General features: G+C 38.4%; 1 protein-coding gene across 1 annotated transcript; it reads left to right on the top strand.

The window, feature by feature from the left end:
* Positions 1–1025: 1025 nt before the first annotated feature.
* Positions 1026–17427, top strand: SVOP (SV2 related protein). Its single transcript, XM_053468992.1, has 16 exons — positions 1026–1217; positions 6003–6163; positions 6962–7047; positions 7797–7895; positions 8792–8863; positions 9428–9552; positions 10252–10315; positions 10760–10885; positions 11326–11454; positions 12887–12960; positions 14010–14086; positions 14495–14602; positions 14855–14966; positions 15791–15872; positions 16176–16265; positions 17012–17427. The coding sequence occupies exons 1-16, from the start codon at positions 1183–1185 to the stop codon at positions 17216–17218; spliced, it is 1647 nt and encodes a 548-aa protein (XP_053324967.1). The 5' UTR covers positions 1026–1182; the 3' UTR covers positions 17219–17427.
* The last annotated feature ends 3115 nt before the right edge of the window (positions 17428–20542 follow it).

Genomic DNA, 20542 nt, shown 5'->3' with positions numbered 1-20542 from the left:
GTATGCATCTATATACCCTCCCCCCAAATGTCATACACAACTAGCCACCTTTCTGGTACGGTCAGGGGATATCAGCTGGGTACAATTGTACCCACATTGGCTGGGTACAAAAGATGTCCCAAATAGGACATGGGCGCATATTTGAAATAGCAATACGCCAGTTGTACTTATTGCCCTTTAAGTTGCAAAAAAAGCAAAAAAAAAAAAACATTGGGTATTTCTAAACTCAGAACAAATATCAGAATCTATTTAGAATGTTTTTTTGTTAGCTTTTGTACAGGAGTGTAACTAGAAACCACAGGGCCCTAGTGTGAAAATTGCCCAGGCCCCCAAATTCACGTGTCTGTGCCTTTGTTGCCCCCCCTTCCAACATACACTCTGGCACACATATGTAAACACACTTACCCATACTCACTAACACATACTCCATTTCACCCACTTGCACATACACAAAATTACACATCCATGCTGACACACACAATTACACATCCATGCTCGTATATACATATTAACAATTATTCTAGTCCACCATCATTTCATACCTTATGGAAATAAAGACCAGCCCTCCCTGCACTGCTTTACACCACTGGGTTAATGGTATTTTATATTATATATTATTATTTTTATTAGATTTATTTATATAGCACCAACAATTTACATAGCGCGTCTTACAATATGTTTATTCATGGGGTATGGCAAAACTAGATATATTAGGTATTAGATTCCATCTTAGAGAGACACAGTCCTTGCTGCTGCTATTACTTCCTACATGAGTCAGCTTGGTGATTTATACAGTGATACTACTTATAGAATCTATTTTAAGCAGGTGGGACCTCTGGCTGCTCTACAGCTCTGGTGAGTTTTATCAATCAGCTCTGACCAGCCCTGCCTGCATGACACTGCTAAGCTGCCATAGGTACAATGAAAAGCCAATGAGGACATGCCCTGCAGCAACCAATCTGGAGAGGTGTGAGAAGCCAATGGAGGGGTGGTTTAGATGTGAACACAAAGGAGGGGCTCTGTGGCCAGCTAGTCTGGCGAGGAACCATTCCTGAAGCCTGTCGCATCTGCTGGTGCTGGGAGCACCCAGGAGCTGTCCAGCTAAGAGACCTCCTGAACCCTCAGCACAATGTGACGGTCTATGAGAGCCCTGAGAGCATCTCTATCATACACAACACAGAGATGGAGGATGATTTGTTCCAGCTGAGACATCTACCGTGAGTAGAATGCAAAGAACCCCTAGTCTAGCCTGATTGTTCACCATCAATGCATGGAGCCTCCCTTCCTCCCAGATCCTGCATCTTCTGTAGGGAGCCTGCCTGGATTTACCATTCTAATCATATGTGTATCTGCTTTATTAATGAATAATTCTAGAGCCTGCCTGCTATGAATTATTCACCACTGAAGCAGAATTTAGAAAAAAAAATGGCATCATTGCCTTAACCCTTTCGAGGCTCCCCAGAGAATGAATTTTAATTCTGTATCTGTCAGCCAGCAGTTGTCATGACAATAAAGACCTGTTTAGATGTAATTGGAGTAAATAGATCATTTGGGATAGAGTCTGTTCTCTCTATTGTGTGAAACGTCTAGTGTTTTCATATCCAGCTCTCCTGATTATAGTAGTGAGCAGCGATGGCATAATATCCACATTTTGATTGTGTCATAGCATCTGGGGCTTTATGGTTCATTAATTTACAAGGAATAACCTCAAAAACCACATAGTGATGACAGCTGCAATATAATTAAGAAGAGATCAAGAAGCTGTGTACTGTAAAATACATATTAAAAATGTTAATCGAAATCAGAGTTTGCGGTTTACGGTGTAACATTAACACTTAGGGCACTAAGTTATAGAATATTCATTTTTATGGTAAAATAATATGCATTCTGGGGAAAAGGAAGCGGTAGCAGCACACAGGCCATTCATAACCCACATGGAGCTAATGGGTGCCTATGTAGTGTATAAAGTATTTTCCATTAACAGGGTAGTTTAAAGCTAAATGGTCTCCGTAAACAATGTGAGGAACACATTTATAAAGAATGCAACGCCTGGCGAGTCCATAAATATACTGAAAGTCATCCACAATCAATGTTGCATGGAACAGAATGGCTGTTAAAGTTATTAAATGTACTGTGTTATGTCTACCTTATGAATGCGCTGATAACTTCTCCATGCTGCATGGTGACAGCTATCATTATACAAATGGATATGAAAGCTAGTGATATGCTGATACGCATTAATCAATGATTTTACTACAATCTCCTTAAAACAGCCCATTGTAACAAGTCCACACATTGTGTATTTTGCGAATAAAATCAAGTTGTCGATTACAGTGTTTTCTTTTTATCATTCTGCAATCTCCCTGCAGCTTGTAATTGAAGCTTATTACTTTGCCACTCTAGTTGGCTTCTTAATAAATGTATTTTTTTAATTGATCAGAATCATAAAGCAGATTTGTCATGTGACTCAGTTAAGAAAAGAAGGATATTATAATCTTTACATCCAAATACATGATATTAACAGCCCTAACTTCATAAGGAAAGCAAGCACACCAACAAGATCAAACCATTTAAGAAAAACATTGGTTTTAGATTTTGCTTAAAGATTGCAAGATGTTTATTTGTATCTATATTTCAAAGCAGATAGAAACATAGATATTGACTCAGAGAAGAACCATTTGGCCCATCTAGTTTGCCCGTTGTTCCTGATGTAAAGACTCAAACCTTAATCAGCCCTTGGTCTCGTCTTAGATTCAGGATAGCTTTCAAATACTCCATTCATGTGTAAATCCCCTCTCTGTATTAGCCTCTACCACTTCTGCTGGGAGGCCGTTCCATTTATCCATCTACCTTTTAATGTTAAAAAGGCTTATTAATTGAAAAAAGTAGGCAGTCATGTGATAAGCCCTGCTATCTAATGAAGTTGCTTCCACTATAGGTTTTAATAAACACGCAATCTCAGATATGGTATTGTTTGTCTTAATGCAGTATGATAAGAACTTGGTGTGTTTAGCTAGAAGACAGACTGAGCCATTGAGGTACCTTCTTCTTTTCCAATCTCATTCATAATGTATGTATGACTACTCTACCTATTACACAATGGCACTTACTATACCTCCCTATTATACTGTAAAGTGCCAAGTATGCCTGTTAATTCTAAATAACTAACAAAATATTCATACATATTTGGCAAAAATATATAAAAAAACACATTATGTAAGATCTGGCATTGCTTTAAAATTTAAAATCTTACTTTTTTAAACTTTTTTTCATTAAAGAAAATCAGTGGTGGGAGCTCTCCTTTAAGGAGTGATCTGTACACCACTACATTCACTTAGTAGCATTGAACAAACAAGGTTTGAGATTCCGTACGAAGATGAAGGGGGCCTGGAACTTCTCCTGAAAGTAGATCACAATTAGAAACTCACAGAAACTTAAATATAGGTAAATTAATTGATAAATTTACTTAATACCAAAATTGATATTGGTGCAGCATCAGTGTTAATCACCACAACAATAAATATTAATTACATACACATGATTATTCTTCTAACCTATAACGCGGGTTTAATTTTGGCTAATACTGACAGTTGTCTTGAAAGCTTGTAAGACAATTACATGTATGCTGCATTTCCATGGATAATAAGGTACCACTTTCCATCTGTATCCCTTTGTTGCCTAATCAGCATATCCAGAAGAATGCAAGTGCTATACTTATCCTCTGTTTTAGCTTTATTTCTTTCATTAAATAATTGAATAATAAAACTAGGAAAAAAATGAGAGAAAACATGGGCTGCTTGTGTATTCTCAAGGAACACTCCATATGCACTTTATTGCATATGCACAGTACTTTTAATGCATTCTTATTTCAGGAGGTTGTCTACGAGACTGGAGCATTCCTTTAATTTGTCCTGTTTGTTTTATATATTAGTTTACTCTGATAAAGTACTTAAAACTACAAAGTATTTTTAAAAACTCTATATTTACACTTTAGTACATTGCAGCATCCTGTCTTTTTTCTGGAGCTAGTTGTCCAAAGTGTCGCTGCCTAAATCAATCCACTTCTACCAAATTCATTGGACTATTGAGGAAAGCACTGATGTAGAAAATTACTATTTTTCCATATAGCTGCAACCCCTCTGGCATAGACATGAGGATCAGCTGCATTGATTTCTCTTCAAGTAACCTGCAGGACAAGACTTTAGCGCAAGCTAATGTGTAATATTCAACAAATGCTTCTGAGCAGCAGCAAGGGTTTGATCAAAACCTGTGATCAGTTCCAAACCCTTTGACAAGGACATTTGGGTAAAGCATGGATTCATTATTTAAACATCTACACAAATCCCTTTAAATTCATTGAGAGCAAATGATGTCTCATCTAGCAGAAGTCCAATAATGCCAAAGGCTCTGGGTCTTATTAATTCAGCACGATTTATGTGCATCCTCCATAATATCAAAGTCACAGATATCAAAATAGTTACAAGAACGCCCTAAGCTAAATGCATTTAAACGCTAGCCGATCAATGTCCAGCTACAGCCTCTTCTTGAAGTACAGTTTCTTATTAATGTCCTGGGCTGCCATAGAGGAATTCAATCAAGACACGGATCATAGTAACATAAATACAATGAGAAAAAGGATAAACAAAGCCACAAAACAGGAACAAGAAGAATTAGAACTCCAATTTCTTGTAAGGATGCAATTTGTATTTTCAATGGTCTCAGTCCACTTAATCCAACAAAAAATGCTCTTACTTCTTCATCACTCAAACATTACTAGTCCCATTGATAATTTGATTTTATATATATATATATATATATATATATATATATATATATATACTCTGTGTATGATGAAATGTATGTGGATACCTGACCATCTAATTTAAATGAGTTTGTTGGACATCCCATTCCAAAACCATAGCCATTAAAATTGAGGTGTCCCCGCTTTGCAGCTATAACAAAGTGCTATAAAAGTGGGTTTTTTGTCTTCAGAATAATCTCACAAAATTTCCAAAATGAACAAGTTAATGCACTTAATAAGCACTGACTGTAGTACGTTCACTAAGCACACATTATAAAAAGCAATTGCTTATTGCACTTCCATTTTTTTATCAAACACCTGTTATTAAGGAACAGTTAATTAATCTTAGATTAGATGACTGAATAATAGGAAAATTACACTTGAAAAATGAAATGTATTATTTAAAAAAAAATCAACTCATACATAAAGATAAGGTCTGGAGCAAAGTGCTAAATGTAGAGGAAACAGCAAAGCATTTTTATTGGTTGCTATGGTGGTTGCTTCACATTTAGACTAATTGCACTTAATAAAAAAAGGTCTATGTTCTTTCTTAATCCTGTAATGTTGGCTATACTGAGTACCCAATTTCTGTCCACTGAAATGAATTATTATTTAAGAAAAGATATTGCAAAAACAAAAGCTGATTCCGAGGAGTTGGGTCATTGAAAGCATTCTGTAGTATTGGCTTCGCTGTTTCTGCTCTATTGCTAGACTGTTGAAGAAGATGCTGACCGTAGAGCTGGCATTTAGAAGATTGGCAAACTAGTTGCTTTTGAACACAACCTTTCCACGTCCAAATATGAATCATGTAATTTTCTTTTACTGCAACCCAGCTAGAGACTTATGTGTGGTACTCAAGAACCATCAGGCTTTACTGACATCAGTATAGCGGCTTGCTCTGGCTTGACAAGTGTTGAGGAGTGTGAGTGCTAAGTCAGTTTTAAATTCCTCCTCTCGTTCAGGATTTCCATCCTTCTGTAGTGCATGAATGTGGATTCAGTTACTCAACAGATGCTACCAGCCAGCTTACCTTCATCATTTTTACAAGCCTGGCACCATATGCAGGCCAAGAAATGCAGAGAACAAAGACACATTCATTCCTTTCTTTTATAATTTTCCCTTATATGTAACTTAATGTTTCTTTTTCTTGTAAAGAGATGCTTAGGTCTCAAGGTGTCATATATCTGATTTTTTTTTTCAGCGTTGTAAAATTTCGACGGACAGGGGAGAGTTCTAGATCAGAAGATGATAACATTTCAGGAGAACATGAGATTCAGATCGGACCGGTGCAAACCGATTTGGAAGCAGTGGAGTTGGAAGATGGAACCACGGTGCCGAAGGAATTCGCCAACCCAACAGATGGTACGAAATACCACTTGACGTTAGACCTATAGCTGAAGGTTAACCTATATGTGGTAGAGACTATAATGGAAGCCAGAGTTGGTAGCTTCACACCCCTTCTGGTGTGGACTGCAGTACCAATTATACATGTCTCCTCATGTAGTCTACCACAGCTGGAGTAGCATATTGTGTGGTCAGGCAGCATAGGAAGAGGTAATAGAGGTGCGGACACAAGGAGGAGCATTCTCAAATAAGTAGATTTTAGTCAAACTATTTTTATGTAATTCTACATTTCCATGTTTGATTTTATAGCTTAATGGGATCTGCTTTTATTTTTAACTACAATGTGCGCTTGTGTGTATATTAGAGTTAGGACTAGCATTACAGAGCCTGCTGGAGATGCTTTAATTGCATGCTGCTAATAACAGTTATTACACACAGAGCTCATGACACATAGAGATAGAACAATAAGTACATGCAGCTTAGTTCTCTGGGTACCTCCTTCACCAGTGAGCCAGCAATGCACAGTAGAGCCACATGAAAGCACTCATTTGCATTGAGAATCAACATAGCTTGAAGAGTCATAGCATAAAGTCCATATTCTACAAGTCATCGATACTTAATTCATAATAAATCCTAAAATGAAAATTGAAATGTAGAACACTTAACTCCACATTTACCATATTGTAATGACTGACAATGACGGGCTATGTGGTTGAGATGATGATACGTGCGAGGAGCCCAATAAATAATAGTGTAGTGATACTATGCAGACTCCAGATATATAGGACTGATTTTTTTTCTTACATCACCTTGCAGATACATTTATGGTGGAAGATGCTGTGGAAGCCATTGGTTTTGGGAAATTCCAGTGGAAACTTTCTGTCCTCACTGGCCTGGCTTGGGCAAGTAATTCTGTTCTTCACATGTTTACTTGCAGTGTGTGAATATTATGGCCCTTACACAGGGCCAGCAATAGGGTTTCTAGCTTCCTAGGTAAACTATATTCCTCACACTCACACCTCCTGTGCTCATCTGCTTGCTAATGAACCTTGAGGTGGCTTCCTTTAATCACCCAGAACCCTAGAGAGCAGCCTATTTTCTTTATATACTAGAAATCAAGTTTTCCCAATTTCTCATCTGTTGTATGCATTACCTTCCTTGGTCTTGCATTGCCCTGTTTGTCTTCACATCTTGCAGCCTAGCTTTGGCTTCACTTGCTAAACCATAGAGGATTATCCATTAGACACATGAACTCTGGCCGGTCTTGGTGTGCTAGTGGATAATTTGCCATTGCTTTCCCACCAGCCACATAGCAGTAGCTGCACCGAGCAGCCGGGGGGTTCTTAATACGGCACTGCTTGCTAACCCCCTCCCCCGCCTTAACATTTCAGCTGAAAAAATCCCGATCTTATGTCTTGCCATGTAACATTTTAGGAACCATTTATACATGCAAACTTTACAAATCTTTCACTGGAGCTTATGCTCCTGTTTTCCACGAAAGGCAACCTTCTAATGCCATCTACTACTGTTTATTTGTACTATCCTACCATATGCTTCACTCCTATCTGCCCTCGCTGACAATTTCAACACCCCTTCTTTTATACACTGCTCACTCATAATCTCTCTTTCTTTTCTCCTGGTGACCTTGTAGATGGCAGATGCCATGGAAATGATGATACTTAGTATTCTGGCCCCACAACTCCACTGCGAGTGGCGGTTACCCAGCTGGCAGGTGGCACTGCTCACATCGGTAAGAAGAACAATCGCTCCCCATCCACCCAAAGCTTCCAGGTGTTACTTTGACATAGCTATCTGTCCGAGCAATTGTCTTTATGCTGAGTAAGCACAAGTTTGGGCAGAGGTAAAAGTAGAAGTGAAGCAGCATGGCTGTGAATGTATAAAGAATACCTATGAGTAATTTAATAATTTAGGGTCAGCACTGTATTCTTTGACATAGAGCCAGATGTGTGTGGGACTGTTGTATGTGTCTGTAAGCGTCCCAGCTGACTTAATGGGTTTTAAGTAAAGCTAGAAGGAAAACACATGTGGAAATTGGACCCATTGTGAAAGATAAGAACCATTCAGCCCATTCAGTCTGCCCAACATGACGAAAACAGAAAAACAGCAATTATTTAATATAACAGTACAAAATACTCAATGCACCAAACAAAATGAAATAAAAACTTTACAGTATTGTTTGCATCACAATAAACAGAAAAAACAGCATCTGTATTGCAGGTGAATGATGTATGTATGATATTGTGTAAACTATAATAATTAGAATGGTTCTGGACAGTATTCATAAGGTTTCAATTTAACAAACAGACTCCATACAATCTATTTTGCTTGTCGCAGTTTGCTTTATTTAGTTTGATATGTGACGGATGTTGGCTATATTTAATTTCACAGAAAGCATCTACTGAATTAAGAATAACTCCAATCTGGCTCAGATCCAGACTGCTCATTTATTTGATTAAAAGCACATTTAATCCACTATTTCTATATTTCTTAATCTTAACCAGCAGTCATAAACTGCTTTTCTAGGACCTTATGGAAAATAATATTTTCATGCTGTTGACGGTAAAAGCGTAGCATTATGAAGCAGCTGGAAGAATATTCAAACCTTTTCTCTTGTCTTCTTCACAGGTTGTGTTTATTGGAATGATGTCCAGCTCAACTCTCTGGGGGAATGTTTCTGACCAGTATGGAAGGAAGACTGTGAGTTTAAAATCATTATTTAAGCCGAAAATAGTACAAGTGATTGGGCATGCTGGGATTTTGACGCATCCCTGGACTGAAGACTGTATATCTGTTTTTGGTGCGGTTTTAGTTGATGTCAACATCAATGGGTTAATTCCATTCCACTTTAGGGTTAATCATTGAGATAATTAATTGTAGTGCACAGATATTGATTTGTCTTTATGTCCTGTATTATAATCGAAAGGAAATATTCACTTGATTAGAAGTTTTTGAGGATCTGTGTGCTAGCAGACATGACCTGTAGTAATATAAGTTTATCATCTTTGATAAGAGTATAAGACACCAGGGCACTTTACGGATGTCAAATGTGTGTGTACCCTGTAGTTGCTGTTTTATATGCCATGACATCAGTATATCTTAACTGTTTGGAGCATTAACTGTATAAGTATGACAAGTAATTTACTTAATGGGTCTGATATTTTACCTTTAAGTGTTTGTCATTAAAAAGACACACATACGGTAATTTCATGAGTAGTGGCCTTATATACACACCTTGAAATAACTCATTTTTTCCGCATGTAGGGCCTGAAGATCAGTGTGTTCTGGACCCTTTATTATGGGATTCTCAGCGCCTTTGCCCCAGTCTATAGTTGGATTCTTGTCCTCCGGGGGCTGGTTGGCTTTGGGATTGGAGGTGTACCTCAGTCGTAAGTTTTTGCACGCCAGGATTTTTTATGTGGTCTTTTTTTGCCATAGCATATTGTATAGAGTGATAATACAATGAAGTAGTATTTTAAATTGACACTCAGCATATCTCAGTGGTGAATAAAAGTTAAATGGATAAAACAGACAATGAACTGTCACATATAGCTCTTTAAAAGTAGACAAAATGTTGTTTTGAAACTGTAGTTATTCTTAGTAACTGGTAATTTGCTTCACACTCTGTCTTCTTATTGGGATAAGTACAGAGGATGGCCTAAATGCACTCCACTAGCGATGTGCTAGCTATATGTTATTTTTGTATTACGGGTGGCATATGTTCCTTGTTCAGTTATGTTAATCGAGATTATACCTCTGTGTTAATATGGTTATTATGATCCTATCAATAAATGATTTTCATAAAGCAAAAATAACATTTTAGAATACTGGCAGATGCCCTGTAGGCTGATAGGGTTGCTTACTTACTGATACTACTACTACAGCTGCAAATCAGTTGGTGCAATGTGTATAAAAGTGTAACGTGGATGCTATTACAATAATGATTTACAATATAATGTACCTAATGCCACTTGGTCCAGGACCAGATCATTACACAATATAACTTTATTAGGATGTTATGGGTGGCACGACAGTTATTCCATCCACAACATGTTTTTTATTTTATTCATGTTATCTTCTCTCCTTAGAGTGACTTTATATGCAGAGTTCCTACCCATGAAAGCCAGAGCTAAGTGCATACTATTGATTGAGGTAAGACTATGCTGCATATAATGCTCCACGTTGGACCACAAGGAACTTAAAGCCCAGAGACAGCGCCCCAGTGCCTGTGGGGAAAAGAGTAGCCAAATATTACATGGAATGGGGTCCCTTCTACCATTGTACAACCCTGATTGAACCCTTATTTAATTCATTCACGAGTTGTGGCTGAGTTCACTGAAGAACCCTGGAAAATGACCTTCTAGTATCTACTTATGCTTTATGTAAGGGGCATTTGGCACAGGAAAGCTTTCCAGGGTTGACCTTGGCTATCATTTTAGCTGAGACTGTTTGTAACCCTGAATGTCTGCCAATCCCATGTTTCCATTGTAAATTTGGTAGTCTCACAGAAATACTGCCATAATATATCATATCCTAGCCAGTGACTCCTCCGTACCAATATAGGTAACAAAACCTGACTTTTGTTTTCCTTGACAGATCTTCTGGGCTATAGGCACCGTGTTTGAAGTGCTTTTGGCAATCTTTGTGATGCCCACTTTGGGCTGGCGTTGGCTTCTCATCCTCTCAGCCCTGCCTCTTATGCTGTTTGCCATCTTGTGTTTTGTAAGTGGTTGCACAAAAAGTTAAGTTTCATTGACTAACCTTACACATGTGTAAATATATATATGTACAGAAATCCTACAGTAGCCCAATCTAGTTTCCCCAAAATATTTATTAAAATATAATGGATGGGTCATAGGACAGGGGTTGTGTCCCAAACATACATACATACATACATACATACTGTAATGCTTTGTTATACAGCTCAGTTTATTATATTTTTATAATATTGTTTTATTTATATATTTATGTATTTTATTTTTTTATATTATTATTATATTTTTCTAGGACAATGGTGGAACATTAAAGAGTCCATCCATTTCCTTTTTTCAATTCTTTCTAGCAACATTGTACCATAGTGTATATCCAATGGTGTACCTTTAATGAAAGCAGTGCCAGTATGAAATTTGTTATCATTCAGTCTATGTTTTGTTCTTCTTTAGTGGTTACCGGAGAGTGCTAGATATGATGTCTTGTCTGGCAACCAAGAGAAGGCCATTGCTACATTAAAACGCATTGCAACTGAGAACGGGGCTCCCATGCCTCTGGGAAAACTCATCATTTCAAGGCAGGTCTGTACCTTAAATACGTTTTCACGGTGGGAGATCTGGGTGAATCATAAGATTGTGCATGATTAAGGCATTGAAATACAATTTCTCATATGACATAAAATAGATAAGATTAAATAAAACATGACGCTTCTAAAACGCTCAACCCATCAACATACCTGCTTCCACACACAGTAGATATGTAAAATGTCATATGCATTTTTGGTAGGTTATTCTGTTTGTGTTATTCTCTTTGTACCCGATACAGTAGAGTGAGACAGGTGTGGACTAATACCACACAGGGCCCCGGGGCAACAAAAAGTAATGGGTCCCTTGTGGTGATGCCCCTCCCTTAACCACACTGTTTCACTACACTTATTTTTGGTCCTTTGTGGTTACATCCCCACAAATGTAATTTTTCAGTATTTGTAGTAATAAAAAAAAGATAACTTTTAAACAGTGGGAAAAGAAGTGGTTTTCACTCTACATTACAAAAATACAGTTCTTATTAAATATATATTAAATAATATGGGCAGCGAGGTAAAAATAAAAAATATTGCACACATAATCTTAAATACATAAATCATATACAGAAACTCAATCTGAAAAATATAAAAGTAAATATATTTACTTTGACATCATATTCCAGCACTCAGCATCAGTAGCCAGCACACATTGCAAGGAAGAGATCTGCTCCTCCAGCACTGGCAGACAGGCCCCCCAACCTTTGCGGGCTCACAGTCCATAAAAAAGCTGCAATATGATGTCTACTTATACATCTTAGATTGTTTATGGTCTTATGAACTTATGGTGGTCCCACTGACATCGGTGGGCAGTCTCGCTGACATCAGAGGAAGTCCTGCTTATGTCAGGAGGCGTTCCTGCTGACATCACAGGAAACACCCCCATTTAAAGGGGAAATGGGCGAGGAGTGGGTCCTGTCAAGACCGCTCTCCCGCGACCCGGAGAACTGGAGAAGTTCCCAGGTATGCTTATGAACTGTTATGAAAAGATATCAGCATATGGCTCCCCACATTTCAAATGGACATGAAGGGATAACGAGGGATGCATTTAGAGGCTTACCTGGAGTTCAAACTTTGACAAATACTTTTTCTAGGATTATGTGACCTATTTATAGCTACTGAATTTATGTAATTGATTAAAGCATTAGGGAGAAAAATAATTATATATACAGAATTGTGAAATGTATAGCTGTAGAACACCGGTATACACTCATGCCCACTAAACATTCTGACCTCTTACATAAGAGCGTCATGCCATCACGTGAGGAGCAGATGGGTCTTGGCCCAAAGTGGGACGATGTTAGCCGTTAAGTAAATCCAGGTTCTTTGTTTAAAGTTAATTTGCCATTTATTTTTTAAATAATATAAAATACTAAGTATGCAAAAGAAAAAAAACACTTTTATTCTAGTAATTACATTTTTTTCATGTATAGGAAGACCGTGGTAAAATACGTGATCTTTTCTCACCTCAGTTCCGACGTACAACTCTGTTACTTTGGTTTATATGGTAAGTAATCAGATAATGACTGTATATGTCAATATTATGTTTGTGGTGTCTTTTAATACGACACATTTAGTAGATTCTCACAGATTCTCCAGAAAATGTTGCCTACCCGGTATAAAAAATAAGGTGTTTTATAATCTGACACTTGGTTCTAGGCAAAAAAAAAAAACTGTGCGAATATGTTTGGGGAGTGGGGGAGTGTGCTAAGAAAGCATTCTAATATAAGTATATATATATATATATATATATATATATATATATATATATATATATATATATATATATAAATATACACACAAACCAGAACCAGGTGCTTAGATAGGAAGTCCTTTTCTCACACACTTGAGACAAAGAGTTTCTCATAATGATCTTCTCACTAGAAAACTAGATCCGTGTCCCTTAACAACATTGTAACACTGCAACACCAAATACGCTCCTAACCGACTTTTCTCTGCTTCTCGCCTCAACCATTATTAATTCATTCCATATACATCTTCAGGATTTTGCTAGGCCTGTACATGTTTTCTAGAATCATTTGTCAGTCTGCCTTACTTAGTTTGATTTTAAAATGCTCACCAAAAGCCCACTTCTTCAGAGAGCACGCAATCTATACTATAAATACCCAGTTTTCATTCTGACAAAAAAACATCATTTCTGCCCACTGTTAGAGGTGCCCAGTTCACTAATGTCGCCGTATGACCATCACTACAAAATGTTCACCCAAAAATTCCCTCACCTTCTGTCTTTGCCTCTGAAGCTCCTAATAGAACGTAAGCTCACGAGACCAGGGTCCTCTTCTCCTTTTATACACATATTTCTTAAGGCTGTTTTAATGTTATTGGTGATTTAGCATTCTTGTCTATTGTTATAGTGCTACGGAAGCCATTGTCTATTGTTCTTTATCTCCCGTTTGGAAACAATGAAAGGGAACCTCTAAATACCGCTTTATGAGAATGTGATCGATGTGGAAAAGCTTGAATAATTTCTGTTCTAACGTTTTGATCTCCTACATGGACTTTTAGTAAAGTTTAACTCCCTTTAATCCCATCAAGGTTTTCAAATGCTTTCTCTTACTATGGACTGGTCCTGCTAACAACAGAACTGTTCCAAGCCGGAGATGTATGCAGCAGTAAGTAATAAAACTTTACATTACGCCCTGCCATAGTATTTACGCTTTACATGCTGTTACTGTTTTATTACACTGAGTGTATATATTATAATGTGGTCTTTCCACTTCAATGGGAGATATCAGATTGTATTATTGATAAGGTCTTTTTTTTGGCCATGAGTGCAATGTTACATTACATTACCTTATAATATATTTATAAAAAAAAACATTTTCTTAGTTTTCCATGATGCATATATAATAACATGAAAAAACTTAAAATTAATTATGTTGCGGATAATAAAATAGGAACCAGTGAAAGTTCTTCCTGTGGAACATAAGGTCTCCAAATGATCACATTATAGCAGATCTAATTCCACGGATTTTGTGCAAAGATATCACGTGCCATAATGCTTTTGTTCACATTTACAGTTTCTAACCGGAGGAAAACAGTGAAGCCAAAATGCAGTCTTGCCTGTGAATTTTTAACTGGTGAAGATTATACAGATTTACTATGGACCACTCTGTCTGAATTCCCAGGTCAGTTGAGATATAAGGTACATATGATCACAAGAATATGGCTAATTTGTGATTCTTTAACTCACATTTCTTGAATGCAAGTTCGAAAACAAGGGGTTGTAAAGACAGGTATCTTAAGTGATAATAAACTGTCCGTTATACATATAATCAGTCTACGAGAAACAAAGCCATTAGTGAGATACATACACATCCATGTTTGAAGTAATCTTACTCAGATGTAATGATTAATGTTTTGTGTCTTGTTGATGTCAGGGGTGTTGGTCACCTTATGGATCATTGATAGAGTGGGTCGAAAGAAGACTATGGCCATTTGCTTCTTTGTTTTCTCTTTGTGTTCCCTTCTCTTACTCCTTTGCATTGGACGGTAAGTTCTAAGCTTTCAACAACCGCCACTTGGCAGTAGCTATGATCATTTTAACGATTTTAACAGGGCTATGACAAACCTGATGTCTTCAACAAGTACAAACATTCGTAGCTCTCTCCACCTAATGTATCGGTTTGTCTTAGTCTGTCAATTCTCGTCGTCATACCCCTTGGATATATGTATTGTATTAAGCGCTGCGTAAATTGTTGGCTCTATATAAACAAAAGATAATAATAATAGCAGATTATTAGAAAATGTAAACGTAATTTTTTGTCAGGCAAATTTTCTACTGATTAGTCAGAGGATTCATGTACAGTTAGCGCTCAGATGGAGCAGCCAGGAGAAGTAAGAAAATGGTTCTATAATGGTTCTATAATGTAACGGAAACAGATGGAGGAGGAAAATACACAATGAGGAAAAGAGATGGCAGGGGTGGAGGTCAATATAAGACATGAAGGGCTGAAAGAAATGGCAGGCATGGAGGAACATGAGGTTGTCTTATATTCCTCCATCAGACAATGACAGCTTGATCCTTCTATTAAGCTTTTGCATCAGGTTTCTCAAACCTTTGGATGCATGTGCTTTATGTGATTATGTCCCTCGCCTTCAGGAGGACACTGTTGAATAGTGGTGGAGCATGATGACTCTTAAATAATGTCCTCCCCTGGAAAAAAATTTGCAGACGCCCTTGTGTTCAACTGGCCACCTCTCCATGTACATGATATGACTACTGCCAGTCAGCTGTCCCTTTATAAATAAAATTCTCCAATTTATGAACCCACTGTATGTAATGTTGAGTGATACCCGTTCCCTGTCACCTACAGGAATGTCCTCACAGTCTTACTCTTCATTGCAAGAGCCTTCATATCGGGTGGATTTCAAGCAGCCTATGTTTACACTCCAGAGGTAAAACTGTAAGAGCTTGCACTTTGGTCATGATTCTACCCTAGAAAACAATTTATCAAAATGTTTAAAACCTAGAAGCAAATTATTATTACTCTTTTAAGTTGCATCTACTTTATAGAAGAAAAGTAAGTAAGAATCAGATCATTTACAGCATCAAGGGCAGCAGAGAAGGAGAGAATAAAGAAAGAGTATAGGGTCCCATTTGTAACAATAGCTCCCCTCTGTCTTGTTGCCAGAGTGTAACCTTTGTGCCTTATTGTGCTTTAGTACACACCAAGAGCCTTGTTTGTTTTACTGTTCCAGGTTTATCCCACAGCAACACGAGCCCTAGGTCTGGGAACATGCAGCGGTATGGCTCGCGTCGGGGCATTGATTACACCCTTCATTGCACAAGTAAGACTGAAGGAATAAGATCTGTGTAGCTTTGAGCTGCTGAGACATCTCTGCTGCATTTGCTTTTGTGCAAAGAATATGTCCTAAAACATTACACTGTGATCTACAAATATGGTTAAACTTGTAGTCTGTGTATGTGCTGTTTAGGCGTTCTGTTGCATTGTTGTCCAGTCTAACCATGTGATCATTTTGAATTGAGAAGCAATTTCATTCACCGGTGTCAGGGACACTGAAGAATGTATATTGCTTATGTGCAGAATGGTGCCTTTGGGGGGGGGGCTTATTAGAGCGAGTGAAGGAGGTCTCATCCGATCAGGAAAGACTTCTCAACTCTCCTGATTGTCCCTCCACATGCAGCCAGCACCAGATAAGAAACCCAGTGGATGTGATATGTGTGTATGTGACTGTGTCTGTTTGTGTTGCTGTGTGTTTGTAATGTCTGGTAATGGAGGGGGATAACTGTCTGAGACTGCTCGTAGCTGGTAATGGAAGGGCTTAATTGTCTGAGACTGCTCATGTCTGGTAATGACTGTATGTATATTATAATATAAAGATGATTGTATGTATATTATAATATAAATATATTATTAAATCTAAAATCAGTATGGTCCCCAAGGCCTCCTAATTATTTCTGTAATATGAAATTTATTTTATGTGTATGTGACAGTGGAATTCATTATTCTTTAAAGCAATCTTAATACGTCTTGCGGGATTACTGTTGATTTAGGAATCTTTGACTTTTTCAGGTGATGTTGGAGTCATCTATATATCTTACAGTCTTGGTATATAGCGGCTGTTGCATTTTGGCAGCTGTGGCCGCCTGCTTCCTACCCATTGAAACCAAAGGCCGTGGCCTACAGGAGTCCAGCCATAGGGAATGGGGCCAGGAGATGGTGGGAAGAGGACAACACAACTCTGGAGTCACCCATTCCAACTCTGGCTCTCAAGAGTGATCAACATTTCATTTGCACACTGCACATACACACATACACCATTTACATGCAGGAATAAGCAGGATGACAGCGGAGGCCAAAGCACTTTACAGAGAAAGAGAGCAGTGGTACTGCTTCCGAGTGCAGGATACAAAAATGATTATGGTGACTAAGTAGGGTTGTATTTTATTACTTCATATAATAACAATCTCAACAGAGATAAGGAATAATGTCTATAGCGCTATGCTATCAGGATAAAAATGCAATATTCTGATAGCGAGCACAGCATATTTTTTATTTGGTAAATAAAAAAAAACGTAATACTGAGATCTATTTTAGCACTAACAAAAAAGGTCCCTTATACTAAACCATGTCCCCACTGATGGTCAGTTTGTATGCATCAGTGCTTCTTAGTACCTTGAGTAAGATCCAGAATGTTCACAGTGGACAGAATTGGAGAATAAGCGGGGAATCATTATACCCTGTCAAGTGCAAGTAAGGCAGATGATTCTAACTAATAGGCTAACTAATAGTCATGTGATCCTAACAAAAGTTTACATATACTGAACACATTTGAAATTATTTATATCATACTTCTGCCATTTGACACATAGCTCTATTCTCCTACGCAACAATAGCCTTATAATTATAAAACCTGTGACACTTAGATTCCCAGGTGCGTTTTCAACTCACAGTACAGAACTTGCGTTATTTACCAATCAATGAAGGCTATAGACATTGTGTCATAAAGGAAAGGTTCGGGGCAATAAACAGAAGAACCAATGGGATATATCTTCTGACTGCACCAGAATTGTTTTTGTTTAACTTTGAGAGATAAGTCCCAGTGTTTTTAATCTGTGAGTAGGGCAAAGCTTTCTGTGCTTAGGAGTTTTAAAAGCTGTGGAAAAAAAGAAACATTTAATCGTGTTGAATGATATTTCACAGGGGCTGGCTTTCTAAACTGATATTCCATATAACTTGTGTACCAGTGTCTCCTCGCAACAAAAGACAGCCCTATTGTTTGGAGTGCCATTGGCAAACAATGCCTTCAGTGTCACCCTCTTCCTTCTAACATAGTGGAGATCCTGTTGATGGTGTTCTCGCCAGCCGACGTAGCTGTCAGTATGGTGCAGCTAGCCCTGCTCCCGACCAAAAAGCCTAGGTTCTCAAATGTTTTGCTGTGATCAGAAAAATCAATTTTTGTACCTATAATATCTTTTTCTAAACAGTATATGGACAATTTTGGGACACTTGACCATTACATTAACAATGAATTGTATGACATATCATTCTAAATACATAGACATTAGGCTATCCACAATACTTTGGAGTGCTTCTGTATGCCGATGGGACATAACAAGACAGTTTGGACAGTGCAATGCTTCCAACTTTGTGGGAACAGTTTGAGGAAGGCCATTTTCTATTCCAGCGTGACTGTACCCCAGTGAACAAAGCCAGGTCCGTAAAGACATAGTTGGATAAATTTGATGTGGAAGAACTTGACAGGCTCCCAACCCCACTGAACACCTTCGGGATAAACTTTAATGGAGATTGCGAGCCAGGCCTTGTCTGCCAACGAAATGCTCTACTGGATGAATGGGCCAAAATTCCCATAGAAACTCTTCAAAATATTGTGGAAAGTCTTCCCAGAAGAGTGGAAGCTGTTATAGCTGCAAAGGAGGGACAGCTACATAATAATTTCTATGTATTTAGAATGTGAAACCCTGTTTGTGTAATGATCAGGTATCCCTGATATATATATGTAATTTTATCCTGTTTCAGGGTGAATAGGAAGCTATGTGAATGTATTGATTAGGAATCCTGTTTTGATAGACATTTGTACATTATGTAACTTAAACTAGTCATTTATCATGAACAAGAAGCAGATGCTATTACAATTTGACCTTATTGTTAAGTGCAAAATACCACTCCACAATTATCTCAGTACTCTGCAGATACTTTAATTCCAGTAATGTCAGAGTAACACACCAACTAAGAGTGCAGAATTTAATCTCTACTGGTAATGACAGGGTTAACAATAAATGATTTTTTTTTATTGGTCATGAGAAAGACACAGTTGACCATCTCATCTGCAGTCCAGTTGTATAGTCGAGCCAAGATGAGACAAGAGTTGGACTAGGATCATACCTATATATATTTTTCACTGAGTGGCAAGTACTACAAGTACTAAGCAGCAGCTGCAACAAAGCAAAATGTCTTTGTGTCTGAATGTACAGACTTCTCACTGAATGCATCTCAATGTTTGAACGTCTTCGTGTAAGAAGCTTGTTGTATGATCTCCTCTTCTGTCCACAATGCCTTGTTGACTTAGATTTTACTGTACATGGAATAATTTATGTGGAATAAATTTTTTTACATAAAACTAACTAATCTCTAGTTTGCCCTTTGAAACAACAGCTGTAGTTACAGCATAGTATATGATAACATCATAGGTATAATAGGGATGGTGGAAAGGAATTGTAGAGATGTTGTGGTCAGTGAGCATGTTCAACCCAAGCGCTAGCAAATAGACGTACGCTAGGATTTATAGGAAGAGGCCTGCCATGTGCTCTTTTGCGGCACGTAAGATAGGCTGACGCAGAGGTCCAAAATTCCCCACTCATGGAGAAGGAGGCACAACAGGGTCACACAGCACAATGTCATAGGTGCTCATATATTGTTCGTATGGCAAGTAGCCATAAGCATACCAGGGAACTTGACAGGTGAGCACTGGTTCTCCGTGTCAAGACCCGAATCCTCCGTGTCGCGGGAGCGGGGTCTTGACATGCCCAGCTCCCTACCCATTTTTCCTTTAAATGGGGGTGTTTATCACTGCCGTCAGTGGGAACTCCACCGATGTCAGCGGGAACGCCCACCGTTGTCAACGGGACCTCCCACCAACGTCACGGGACCACGCGCTGACGTCAATGTGCATTCCTGGCCGTGTCCTGCAAGGGAAGGCTCCGGGTAGCTGGAGCCCGGAAGTTCCCAGGTATGGTCATAAGGAAGCATTCAAGAAAATGTGTGAGACTCACTCGCACGGCCCTTTAACTCCTGACGGCGAACTTACGGATTTCCGCTCCCGTTAACCCCTGCGATGCTGCGTAGATAAGGTAGGCTAGATGGGGAAGGGGCCAGGGAGATAGGTAGGTTTCCCCGCTCCTAGAGTTAAAGGTCCGTACGAGCGACTCTACTGGTCATTCGTACAGACCTTTAACTCTTGGAGCCAGGATTTTAATAGTCTGTACAAGCGACTCTATTGGTCATCGGCAGGGGGCTTGTCTGCCATCAACCAATGGCAGAGGAGCTCCCTGCCGGCGACCAATAGAGTCGCTCGTACAGACC

Source organism: Spea bombifrons, chromosome 1, assembly GCF_027358695.1.
Source record: "Spea bombifrons isolate aSpeBom1 chromosome 1, aSpeBom1.2.pri, whole genome shotgun sequence".
NCBI classification, from domain to species: Eukaryota; Metazoa; Chordata; class Amphibia; order Anura; family Pelobatidae; genus Spea; species Spea bombifrons.
The sequence above is the reverse complement of the archived record's forward strand: the minus strand, read 5'-3'. Positions and strand labels throughout refer to the sequence as shown.